The sequence below is a fragment of the Melanaphis sacchari genome, unplaced genomic scaffold, assembly GCF_002803265.2.
Source record: "Melanaphis sacchari strain LSU unplaced genomic scaffold, SCAv2.0 Contig47_pilon_pilon, whole genome shotgun sequence".
NCBI lineage: Eukaryota > Metazoa > Arthropoda > Insecta > Hemiptera > Aphididae > Melanaphis > Melanaphis sacchari.
In genome coordinates this window covers 724,210-738,436 of record NW_020271320.1, presented here as the reverse complement: position 1 = coordinate 738,436, position 14,227 = coordinate 724,210, and the positions used below count along the sequence as shown (strand labels likewise).

Genomic DNA, 14,227 nt, shown 5'->3' with positions numbered 1-14,227 from the left:
TTTATTGATAGATTCTGTTTATTTTTTAAATTTAATAATAAACACGAGTTATATGAGAAGTTAAACTATTATTTAAAATAATTTAGAATTGAGAAATGTAATATTTTTTTAATATTTTGTTTTTGTTTTTCGTGTGTGATGATGTTTTTTGGAGCAAAAACTATACTTCAAAGTTTAATATTTAGATTATTTTGCCTAGAAGAAAATATTTTTCTTAATATTTAGTAAAAACTAACTATGGGAAACAGAAATATTTACGCAACATTAGTTTTCGATAAAATCGATTTATAAGTAGTTAAAAATATTGAAAATACTGAATCGTAATTTGTATTTAAGTGCTTTCAGTAAATTTCTTTATAATTGAATACTTTAAATAAAATAACAATTTTTCATCGATCCGTTTTAGTAATTTTGTTGTGAAACCAAGAAAATCAATATTACAGAAACTTGAAACATTTTACTGTGTATACTTAAACTAGATACGAATTTATTATATAAATCATTCTACGGTTTATCAGTGTATTGAGTTTTAAGTTATCTAGTTGTAATAATGGTAAATAAATTAATATTTTATGATAGCCCATTATTCATTAGGTTTTCCTATACATATATTTTATATTCAGCTCACCGAATGCAATTTTGTGCTTACTGATAGAGCCGAAGATAGTAGCGATTTTGGGGCGTTTGCAGCGAGGCACTTAGCGTTTTGATTAAAGATCAAATTTTAACATACCAAAAAAGTCTTCACACATGTTACTTACATCGCAATATTAGTGCAATATGAAATTCAATAAATTCAGTTACTGTACAGATGAAAAAATATAGACATCGTAATTCGTAACGACGCCGATTCCTGTATTATGTTCCCATATATTATATTACATTTTATAGAATTATGTATTTTATCTCTCGGTTTTAAATAATACTAATTGTACGAGGTTTGTAAATAAAGTAATGAGACTGATATCGTAGCTTGTTATATGACAACACTAATGACATTCCGTTTGAAAAGGTTTGTAGATAAACATTTAATGTACCTTCAGTACGAGTTTAAACTCCGTAGTGTCGCGTGTTGGTCTGTGACAATTATTTTCGTAAACCAATTTTTTTTAGTACGTTTTGAAAATGAGTGACAACAATTTTGAGCAACGGTGTGCTATCCGATTTTGTTTCAAACTTGGACACAGTCTTATTACTTTATTTACAAGCCTCGTACTAATTAGTACAAAAGCAATATAAGACAAGTACAACGCATTATTTTTCATGTCATATTAAATTAAATTTTCTACAGTAATGATAAATTAATTTTTTTTTTTTTTTTAAAGTTGAATTTGAGGAACGAGGGGTTTGTATAGGAAAAATTGATAGTGGTGGTCTACGGATGAATTATTAATAATCGCCGTACAAGGAAAAATTGATTTAGACGCCACTGGGGCATCGTACACGTCACAAATCGATTACTTGTCGTCGACATTATTAGTTATTTTGAAATATTATGATTGTTTCCGTTGACGGATCGTCTTACTACTTGTCCGTTTTTATATTATGTTCGCAGTTTGCGCCGACGTAGATGCTCTCGAGTTGGTGCTCACTCACGGTGGCACAACAAGTTCGGCCGACGTTCACGGCGGATATGCCATTCATTATGCAGCTCAAATGTGCGGCAATGGAGCATGTCGTTCAGGCGATGCACGTAATACCGGTGTCCGCGTGCTGCAGCTGTTACTGTCGTTCGGTGCCGACGTTCACGTGACCGACAAACACGGACGTCAACCAATTTTGTGGGCGGCCAGCGCAGGTATAAACGATTTACGGTCATCACCAAAGCATATCAGTGGCGTTGTAATTTCATTATTGTTTCTCTGAGAGGGAGGGGAACATTTGTCCTCACCCATAATAAGTTTTTGAAAGCCGGTTTAGAAAGTCCTACCAAGTCAATCACCGGGACATTTGGGATTTGCTGGTCTCACTGCGTCTCTTCGAAATAAATTCATTTTAATAAAAATATTTTATATAGGTATAATTTACTGTTTTTCTAACTATATTGAAAAAAAAAATTGTTCTATAGTTTGTAGTATCGTTGTGTTTACAGTTATATTTTTTCATTATGAATAATTATAAGTAGACGAATTCAGAATCGTATAAATATGTATTTAGTATTTATGACAATCACCATCTCGCCAGTTCTATTAACCAAGAATGGCCAGGCGCATGCCTTACACAGTAATAAATTTCAAGAAAAGGGGAGGGAATTATAACTATTTTTTTTTTTTTTTTTTGATTTATGTTATATTATAATTAATATAAATTACAAATTTTACAAATTAAAAACATAGTTTAAGGTATCAATAAACATTTAATGACGCCACTGTAATGCAATATATATTTTATACTATGTACATTATCGATTATCTAAGACCTAGGTATTTAATGTAAATAATCTAGACCTTTTATCATCATTATTATATGATTTCTATACAATATCATAAATAAAAATCATACGTTAAATAAAATAACATCACAATCATAGATTATAATAATATTATTGAATCGTGCATTAATTATATAACATGCAATAGTTAATTAATTTATAGGAATATTAGAATTTATAATAATAGATGATTCCCTAAATATTTGAGCAGTTTTTGGAAGATTTCAGAAAAAAATGATTGTTATTTAATCGTATTATCAGAACAAAAATTATTTGTGATAAAATGTGTAATAACAATAATGCACTAACTATAGAATAACATAAAAAAATATTCTATTAATTGGTATTAATGAACAAATTTGACTCAAAATATTGAGAAAATGAAATTTTTTATAATTCACTAATTATTTTATTATTTTTTAGATTTTTTATCATGTATTTGTTAAATATTTCTAAATTTCATGGTTTTAATATAATTTGTTTAGGTAGTGCGGATGCTATAATAACATTGGTAAACGGAGGAGCAAATGTAGAATCGCATGACAAAGACGGACTGACAGGTAATTACTTACAAATCGGAACAGAAATTAGGGGCCTTGGGTATTGGGTATCTGCAGTTATTTAGATATACATATAATTAAACGTTTAGTGCGTCATATACTAAGTGCATTTATAATCAATGGTTAGTTTTTTTATACAAAGACAAAGTTAGTTTTGTAATTTTTTTTTGTATATTTATGCATATTTTGTTTTTAGGGCATATTACTTCCATTTTATACTTTTTGAAATACGTTTTAATTAATTAATAATTTTATAAAAAATGTTTGCATTGACGTTTTTATTTAATTTAATTTATAACAAAAATTGTTAGATTAAAATATATTTTAAATTGTTATCATAATATAATATTGTTGTTGCAAGTATAGTTTTCTTAAAAACACTTGAAGATCGCTAATCAGATTAATTTTCCATTTATTTATTTTGTTTATAGATAGATGATTGTTTATGGCTAAAATATCATCGATAGTGTTTATATATGGCCATAAAAGTGCTCCGATAAATTCACATTTCATATTCTGTGTTCAGTGTATTTCTAAACGGTTGTCTATACGTATTCTGATTGTAATTTATTTTAATTATACAGTTATTCATTTTTATATGCAAAATACCTTAAGTTAAAGTAGGTATTTATATTTTCGCAACTGAAACAATTCTAAAAATCTCCCGTTTTTAACTACATATTATAGGTATTATGTTAAAATTAATATTTGGTGACTTTAGAGCTACAATTTCTTTGTCCTGGTATCGGTAGGTATCTACATAATAAAGTAGCGACGTCCTAATCATAAAAATAATATGATTAACTCAAAAAATGTTGACTTTGGGCCCTCCCAACAGGGCTAATATTATATAATGGCTAAAATTATTGTACGAGACAATCCCTTTAGTTTATATACAAGAATAGGTTCAGTACCAATATAAACTATTAACTATATGTAGTTTATTATATAATTTAAACATTTACATATTACCAATACAACAACTCATATTAATATAATTATTAAACCATCGATGTACGATGGTCGTCAACCGTGATAAGCTGTAATGAATGCAATTCATAAACAATAATCAGAGTTTGTCGTTATTGAATAGCGTTGCACTGTGCGGCCAGTCGAGGACATGTTGAATGCGTAGATGGATTATTGACGTTGTGCGGATGCGAAGTCGACGCGGTGGACAGTAACAGTTGCTCGGCTCTATTTTATGCCGTGACGTTAGGTCACGCAGACGCGACCGAGATACTATTGGAACATGGTGCTAATCCCGATCGACAGGACGGCAAAGGAAGAACGTAAGACGATCATTACTGCAGCGATACGCTTGTTATGCAAAATACCAAAGTTGTTTTAGAATTTTTTGATAAATAACGATAAGACTAATAACAAATACAATAATGTACATACCGTTTGGTATGTAGGTGCTTAAAATTCTGATTTTTGGAATTTTTAAGTTTACTCCTCGATTATGTTTTCAGATATTTGTGTTTGTTATACTAAGAAGTATTTTGTAATGGCACAAACTTGTTTTTTCTAAACGAGAACAACCCTTATTTGTTATATTATATTTAAGCTCGTCATAACTATTTTTGTTGATGCATCTAAACTAAAATTTAAATAAATATTTTCTGAGTTATTAAACTTTATGTACTAAGAAGTAAAACTAATAATCCGTTATAATGGCTTTAAATCAAAATTAATATTAAATAGATGTAATATTAATTTTAAAATTTATACTTATTAATTAATATATAATATGGACATTTTTAAAAACCATAAGAATAGTAATATTATGATTACTAAAATATTTAAATTACTATAATATCTATAAATATTTATAAAGCCATTTTCATGTAATATTATTCTTAGCACATTATGTTTAATAATTCAACAATTGATCGTTAAAATTTTGATATAAGCACATTATTATTTTGAAAATAATTAAGTATTTAACGATTATTTACAGTAAAAAATAGTGGTTTTAATTTGAAAAAACCAAGTTTGTATTGATAAAAAAACAATTTTAAAATGGCATAAAAATATCTATGTATGTAGAAATGTGGTCTTTGACTATTTAAAAAATTCCAAAAACCAAAATATAATTATGTGTTATTAAAAAAAAAAAAATAAAAAAAAAAATATGGATGATCATGCTTAGAGAATTGCCGTGTATAAGCAAAAAAATATTTCAGTCTTTAAACAATAAATATATTTTAAATTAATTATTTAAATAAATAAATTATTAAAGCCATTGCTATAGTATATTATTCAGAAATAATAATATATATAGCTTAAAGTATAAAGTTTAAGTTATAAAGTATTTATTACTATTTATAATCAATGGTTATTAAAGTAACTAAACTATTATTTAGTCTCCCTACATATTTTATAAATGTACCGCTTCTGTTGTATGCTTTTATTATTTATAATTGGTAGTTAAAATATACTCTATTAATATTAAATTCCATAATTACTCACATAAATATATTTTAGCTTATAAATTTCAATATTAGTTAAGAAGTTGAACTCTTCAATACACCAATTAGTAATACATCAATATTTAGCTTTAATTGAGGCTTACACTCAAGTCAGAAAGTCTTTATCATCTTATATTCTAATGCAGGGATCGGCAACCCGCGGCCCGCAAAGCAATTTTCAATGGCCTGCACAAAGGTGGTTAATTTTTGTGTTTTACTTTTGTTCAATAACATTTTTCATATAATTTTCAATATTATATAATTCTTTTTCCTTTATAAATAAAATCTAATCTAACCGTTTCATAATAGCAATACAATTATAAGTATTATATCATAAAATGTAATTTTTTTTTTTAATTTGGCCCTTGATGAACAATTGAAAAAAAAAATGGCCCGTGTGGTTAAAAAGGTTGCCGATCCCTGTTCTAATGTATAGCAATCATAATTGTTGAAACTGTTTGCATTTTTACGTTTAAGGCCAGCGCATTGCGGTGCATTTAAAGGTCAATTAGAAACAGTCCGAATTTTAGCCGAACATGGTGCCAATTTGTGGCTGCGAAATTCAAAGGGTGGTTATCCATTGCACGACGCAGTGAGGTCCGGTCGCAAAGAGTTAGTCCTTTGGCTGATATCGATGCGACCCGAGTCTATAGACTATTACGATGACGACGGTAAACGGCCTTTGCATATTGCTGCGCTTAACAACAATTTGGAAATGAGTAAGGTAGATTAATTTATATACTTAATGGTAATTGGGTAAATGCTATGCTGTTTTTATTTACGTATTATATTTTTTTTATAAATGATTGATTAGTACATAGTAATTATTAAAATAATTTATTTTAACTGTAAGTTAAATTAACAATAATAAATAACATACATTTTATAATATATTTATCACCACGCAAAATAATAGTTTGGAAACATCAATCGGAAGGAAATGATGTTTTGCACTCGTGCAAAAAGAAACATTTGTAATGGTAGTTATTTGGTTGTGTTTGTAAATTATCGTGTTCAATTATACTAAAATAATGCAACAATTTTCAATTTATCGAATTAGTTATTATTTTATTAACTAATAAATACATAATAATATTAATAGCTATCTTTTTGAGTATATAATATATTACACGGCGTTATGTATAGGCAATATAGGTACATGTCTGTGTCGAAAAATAACGTGGTAAAATGGTTAACTGTTTACTTATAGTAATATATTTTATTATTCGTATTATATTATTAAATTAATTTTGTTTTAACAGCTCACATATCTTATTATGTACGTATCTCTAAGATTTTAGATTAAAAATTATCATAAAAATTAGATACATAGTGTAAAATCCACCATTTAAATTATTTTCCCGGTCATTCGTTAGCCATAACTTATAAGAAACTATTTAATGAATTCAAATTAAAAAATTTAAAAAAAATTAATACAAAATAATAGGTTATAGTTTTAATTTTTTATTAATAAAATGTTTATTTTTAACTTTATTAAGAGATTTATTTTTGAATATTTAATATAATTCATTTCTATATTAGAGTTAATATTTTTAACCACCTTTTGTAAATGTTCTTTAATTCGGTTAATATATTTTTTTTATAATAAAATGCAATTTTAAAAATATAAATTGAGAAATATCCAAAATTTATCACAAGTGATATTTTTAAATTTTGTCACGTTGATTTTCATTTGATGAAAATTCAATTAGTTCATCCTATATTTTTCAATTTAAATTTGGATTTATTTTATAAGTATTAAAAATGCAGATCGATTTTAACAATTCTATAAATATTTACTTTATTATTTAAAGTGTTAAATTTTTTGTCAATCCCATACTAAATTTTTATTATCCACTGGTTGCATATCGATATCAGTGGTGTAATGTATATCCAAAGAGGTGAATACGTATGTGTTATGTATAATGTGGTTTAAAGTTTAAATAGAAGTTCAAATTTACAAAATATGTGCAAAGCACTTGCCAAATTTAAGATGACCAATATATAAAAATTATTGTCTAATATATAAACCATAGTTATTTTTAATAAAACCGCTTTTATATAGTGACAAGTATATAAAATATTTATTTTGTAATCTATATTACTTATAAATTATAATATTTATTTCGATTAAAAAATGAACAATTTATTTTTGATTATATGTTTAATACGAGCAGTTTATAGTTATATAGTATATAAATATTAATTAAAATGTCTAATTTAATTTCTTATAATATGTATAGATTATCTTAGATAACGGAGCATCAATTAATCCAATTATGAAAATCAAAGGAGAACGAATGACACCACTTGATGTAGCTCTACGAAAAAACAATAGACATTTAGCAAAATTTTTGAATCTTTTTGGTGGTAAACCAGCTAGCAAGTTAAATAAAACGTTGTCTAAACAACACTCTACTGTACGTGTTAAAACTAAAAGGTTAGTAATACTAAAAGGTTGTATAACTAGTACACTATAAAAGTGTAACCATAAAAAACTAACAGATACAATTATTTAACTATGTGATAAATGTTATTCAATTCAATTTTTTTAAATTATAATATAAGGTAAATATAATTTATGTATTAAAATTTAAAACAAATTTTAATATCGATAAAGGAACAATAAAGTTATTACATATATTTCATAATTAATAAGTTGTATTTGTTAGTTATTTTTGTTATTTATTTTATACTTCTATAATTACGCTATAAAAGTTGGGAATTTTTTTTTTTTTAACCTTATTAATTATATTACTAACATTTATATACTTTGTGGGTAGGATACACGTCATAAACTGCGTATATAATATTATGTGGGTATCTACATATACATTTAATATTGAGTTTATAATAAAGAATAAGATTAATTAATTTCAAGATATAATAAAGGTTCTAATACTTATATATTATTGAATATTTATTTTTCAGAATTGAATCTCGAAGAAATTCGTATTCGTCCGATTCAATTAGCCGAAAATATCGTAACGGTGGCGGTCGGAAAAAACAACTCAATTCACGTAAAATCGAGAGTCCCAAATCTAGCAAAACATCAAAAGGTCGTGTTGTTCAAGTAAATAAAAATTGTTTTAATTTTAATAGTGTTGAAATCACTCCTTAAAAAATTAAAATTTGTAAAATAAAAACGTAATGGCGTTAGAAAATAACTAATATATATAAGTGCGAATACCTATTAACATGTACGTTGAAGTTTCATTCTATTAATAGCTGATATAGATATTCAATGTTTATGTTACAGTTAAAGATATTAATAAGAAAAATTATGTCATTGACCGGGAAATTTAATAAATTCCCTAAAAATTGAAGATTTTTGAAATTTTTAATATAATTATTCGGCTATCGATTTCAATGTTTAGATAAGTTGAAAATTGACACTGAATACATTCTAATTATTTAAAATTAAACAATTCATTGGTGCAAATATTTTATATTATGTATTCAACTTACAGTTCTACAGAATGTAGTCTAAACGATGAACGTATGTAGGTATTAACATATTTTGTCAAAGCAATGATATATACTATAGTCGATAGGTAACTGATAAAATTTGGATATTATTAGTTGCTATTTTAATATAAAATTATGAAAGTATGAATTTCGATCAGTTGTTTCTATTTGAAATATTATTTTGTATTCATATGATGGATAATATTAGAAAATGATTTCTTAATACGCGTATTTAATACAGATATTTAGGTACTGGCGATTTTGTGTCTTCCTACGACGCGCGTGTGTAATATTTTTATGATAGATAACCAATATACTTTTAAAAGTATGGAGCACCAAGAAAAATGCAATACAGCAATAATTGAAACTATTAAAAAATATAAAAAAAAAATGATCTCATCCGGTTTGCTCTACATGTGTTTAACAAGAGCAATGAGTTTAGTTCGATTCAAACTGTCAAATCATAATTCAGTCTAGTCTAGTTTCGGTCTAAGCTCTGATTAACTGGACCGGCTCAGTTCGCAAAAACACGGACCGACTTTATGACTTTATCGAGTACGTAGCAATTCAGTGATGAGTGATGATGTAGTCTGTTGAAAATAGCTAATACACATATCGGTCATCCCGCAGCAGTCAGAAAAACAAACGATTTGTCTGTAAATCGTTTATTATCCACAACAAAGCACGATGTCGGCAAAATCGCCAGATTATACTAAAGTTATCTTTAGTCTTCCGTATCTATATATTATGCCTGTGTACGCAATATGTTTTATAATCCGTATAGGTGCACATAAGGGCAAACGTGCTGACGAAAACGGTCGGCAATTCGCGAGATGACAGAAAGTCGTGCGGTGGCGGTACGTTGCCGAAAGCCCGTCGAAAGAAGTCAACGGGCGTTACCAACGAGCAAAAGGAATGTTTTAGCGAAAACGATATGTGTTATGATGGCGACGGTGACGGAAATTACGACTGCGATTACGACGATGACGACGACCCCGACAACGACGATGATGGCGACGAGGACGAGGAGGATGAAGACGACAACGGCGACGATGACGGTGCGGACGGTGGTTGCGTTGAAGAACAGACAAATGGCTCGGCTGCGGCGGCAGCGGCCGATCATTGCGGTAATAGCAGACGACTGCAGAGGAATAGGCGTCGTGGTAACAGGATGGCGACTCGAGGCGGCAGCGGCGGTGGCGGCCGCCATCGACGAGACAAGACGGCAGCCAAAGCGAATACTGTCACCGACCAACAACAAGAATTACGCGCCGACGGCGTTGCAGCTAAAGCGACGTCCGGGGAGTTTGGCAACGGAGGTGGTGGAGGTAGCGACAAACTCGTAGACACGAATCCTGCAGCTCTCGGAAAACACGACGGGGACGGCGAGTGAGTATAATTATATTTTTTAAATTGTTGCACTGAGCATTATGCCAATGAATTTAAATGTGTCCCGAAAATATACGAGCAAGAACATTATTTTTTATTTTCATGACTGTGCCAAATATTACAGGCCTATATATATAAGGCAATAGGACCTTATATTATATGGTGCCAAATTTGAGGAAAATGTTTTTTAATGTAGTTTATGCAGTGTAGATGATATCAGTATTATGTGTGATACGCGTAGCTACATCGTGAAATTTAAATTTTGTTTTTAGCCCTTAAGTCCCAAGCCCCGAATTAATCGATTTTATGATTTTATAGTATTGAACTGATATTGGATATTATAATATTCAATGCGTGTTTACATAGATTACATTTTATAGCATTATAATAACCACTTAACGTTCAATATTTTGTACAATAACATGACGTGTTTCGTACAGGAAACCAAAAACAACCGCGGAAAACAAAGACGTTAACCGTAACGGCATCCGATTAAAGGACGATCAAGCGGCAAAAGTTAAAGATAGCGATGACGTCTTCGACCAGAAATTGGTTTCGGCAACTGAACCGGAAGTGACATCGCACAACAACCATGACAAAAAAGACGACGGCCCAATGTCGGCCACGGTTGTAGAACAAGGAATCAATGGTTTGACGTCGACAATGAAAAGCGATCCGGCGACGAAAAGCGGTCCTGCGACGAAAAGCGGTCCGGTGACGAAAAGTGGTCCAGCAACAAAAGGAGGCGAGACGTCGACAACGATGAAAGGTGATGAGGTGACAGTGAAAGACGGTGCGACGACGGTGACGGCAAAGGCAAAAGGAAGTGTGGCGGAACGGTCGACGAGTCGCGAGGGTGGCAAAACGCCGACGACAGGTCAATCCAACAGTAGCAGAGCCATAGTCGAAGTATTAGATCGCGTGGACACGCCACAACTGTCGACCACGGTCGGCGGCGACGGCAATGTCGGGGTGGGAGTCGTTGCAGGAGGTCGAAACTTTGGAGGCGAACCGACCGCGTTCAGTGTGCTGCCGGACTCAGGACGTGACGACGAAAGACCTTGCGAGTGTCCCAATTGTTGCCGACGAAAACCGTTACGGTCGACTTCGAGTAAGTGCTTCACATATTTAAAATTATTCTATATTATGATAAGATTGTTATTACTAATGATATAAAAAATAAAAATAAAATAACATTAAAAAACAGATATATATTGTATTAATATTATATTATAATATATTAATGTATGATAAAATATTATAATAATTAATATTTAATAGTAAAATATATGCGATATTTATAGTAAAATGATTTCAACGTACCGTACTTCTAATATAAAAATAGATAGTTTATATTCATGTAAATAAATTATAAAATATCTTTAAAAATAGAGGCTACCATACCGTTTATCACCGCTTAGAATTGTTTTTCGTAGACAATGATTTATCATTAAATTCAAGTGCTTAATGCATTTATTATTATAGCAATTAACTGAATAACTATAATTACAATCAAAATTTACTATAATTTTATAACAAAGCTACTTTCTTGGTTTTATTATATTATATGTTCTTACACAATATTTATACAGCTAAATCTTTGTTTGTGTACCATTTCTCCTGCAATTATGATAATCTTTTTTTAAAAGATACCCCTCAATACTATTCAATACTCACGCTATATGCTTTCTATTTGTTCTATATAACGTATAAATTACACTGTAATAATTTAAATAATTATATACATAATTTGTATTAATATTATTGTATTCTGATGATCATTTTTTGTTTTAGAAAAAATGAAAAGCCGAATTCCTCGATTGAATAATTACTGTAGTTTAGCACCTACTTATGATTTAAACACCATGTCTGTAACGAAAGCTGTTCAACTGAGTAGTAGAAAGTAAGTTGAGCTTAAAATATATGTAAAAAAAGTTCAAAATTAATTTTAATTTTAAACAGGTACTAATACAAAATTTTTTAAAAAAATAAAATTCTTCTTAAAATCTTTTTTACACAGTATATTTTTTCTTAGATATAATTTGGAACGGTTGATTTTTTATCAACTGTCTGAATTAAAACGATTACAAATCAGAGCAGGCAAGTCCGACGAACGAGTTTTGGTTAAACGACTGGTTGAAGAGTATGGTAGTACAGGACTATTTACTGGATTGAAAAGATATGACGGACCCTTTTCATTTAAGCGTTTCGAAAAATATTTATACGGTAAGTTTAATCGTTGCATAAATATCACTACAGTGAAAAAAAAAATTACAACTCATAATAATCGTTTTATTAATAAGTTCATGAATTACTTTTAAATATTCCACATACCCAATAATATTATACACTTTTAGTTATACTACATATACATTGTGCCTAGTACACAATCATTTTGAACACAATATGCGTGTGTTGCGTGTCTATTCAGTTGTGCGAGCATATTTGAGTGAGCGTAAACATTTTAACATTTCATGCAAAAGTTGCCTTTTCGTTGTAGTCTAATATTAATAATATTGACATCAAAACGATTTATACACGTATATAACTACATAAGTGCCTATATCTATATAATTTTTGATATTATGTGTACAGTTATATTGTAATTATTGTCAGAAAGTACTGTGTATCTGAGAATCGTATTTTGGTTAAATGTGTTTCATGTTATACACTCATACAGTCATACCTTATGTACTTATATAGTTACCTAGGTTATTACAAAATACAATAAACAATACCCTTCATGGCCCATTTATATATTAGTGTCACAATTGAATACTTATATTTTACTACTTACGATTTTATAGATGTACCTACGTACTCGATTAAGAGATGTAAACAACGTTTATAATAACGAATTATAAAAATTTATAACTCCTACTTATCTTTTAATAATTAGCTTAATTAACTTAATTCTAAATCTACAAGTCTTTGAAAATATTGTATGTGAATACATACCATAACATTTTGTAAGTTATAATATTGGATATATTAACTTTAAGACTTAACTAGCAAGTGAATGTTTTAAACCACGTAATTTTTTTTGGTCGAATTTAATAATCATATATTAATTTTTGTAAACTGGCCTACAGATTTTTTCTATTTTTTTTAATGAGACCATTAATAACACAACAAGATCAAGCTGTTAGGATCTATCTAAATAAGTATAATTTAAAAGGCTCCTCAATTTCCAACTATAAAGAATTTTGCTGATCAGGTTTCTATATAAAAAATTTACCATATTAAGTGTATTTAAAAATATAAGTCTTAAAAATATTAATAAACGTGAACGTAGAGCGTATGGTCTACAATTTGAGTACCTATACAAAAAACAATATTGGTAAACATTTTTTGGATTATTTAGGTCCATCAAATTTTAATGCAGTGCTTTTGTATCATAAACAAAACTAGTATTTGTAATCATGTGAATAAAAAATCAAATTATATAATTTATAAGAACTCTATTGTAAAGTGACTGTTAAGAGAACTTTAATTTTAAATTTTGAATATCATTATCATTACATAATATCCTAGAAAATCATAAAAAATATGTGTATAATAATTTATTTACCCCATCACAAGCATTGCTTAAAAGGGTAAATTAATTCTATTATATTTTAAATTATAATTTATAATTTATAATGTATTTTGAGTATTAATAATAATAATAATAATAAAAAAAAAAAAAAAAAATGCTAACTCAACAGTAGACTTAAGCATAATTTATTAATACAATTTTAGTGTAGATACTCTGCCACTGTTATTTTAAACAGAGAAAATCTGAAATTAAAGCAATGCGAAATAAATACACCATGTAAATTACCCATCAAAAATATCAGTAAAAATAGTAAATATAAGCTTCTAAAAATCAAATTGTTGATATTTGAGTAGTTTGCAAATCATGA

The 14,227-nt window shown here is 28.6% G+C and overlaps 1 protein-coding gene across 1 annotated transcript in view; it reads left to right on the top strand.

Annotated features, from left to right (window-relative positions):
* Nucleotides 1–14,227, top strand: part of LOC112598364 — a 31,048-nt gene that overhangs the window by 11,118 nt on the left and 5,703 nt on the right. The window contains exons 4-13 of the mRNA XM_025344793.1: nt 1,556–1,798; nt 2,917–2,991; nt 4,085–4,283; nt 5,943–6,189; nt 7,709–7,905; nt 8,397–8,538; nt 9,718–10,322; nt 10,763–11,433; nt 12,117–12,225; nt 12,358–12,548. Coding sequence (XP_025200578.1) covers nt 1,556–1,798; nt 2,917–2,991; nt 4,085–4,283; nt 5,943–6,189; nt 7,709–7,905; nt 8,397–8,538; nt 9,718–10,322; nt 10,763–11,433; nt 12,117–12,225; nt 12,358–12,548 — 2,679 coding nt within the window. The remainder of the gene's footprint in view (nt 1–1,555; nt 1,799–2,916; nt 2,992–4,084; nt 4,284–5,942; nt 6,190–7,708; nt 7,906–8,396; nt 8,539–9,717; nt 10,323–10,762; nt 11,434–12,116; nt 12,226–12,357; nt 12,549–14,227) is intronic.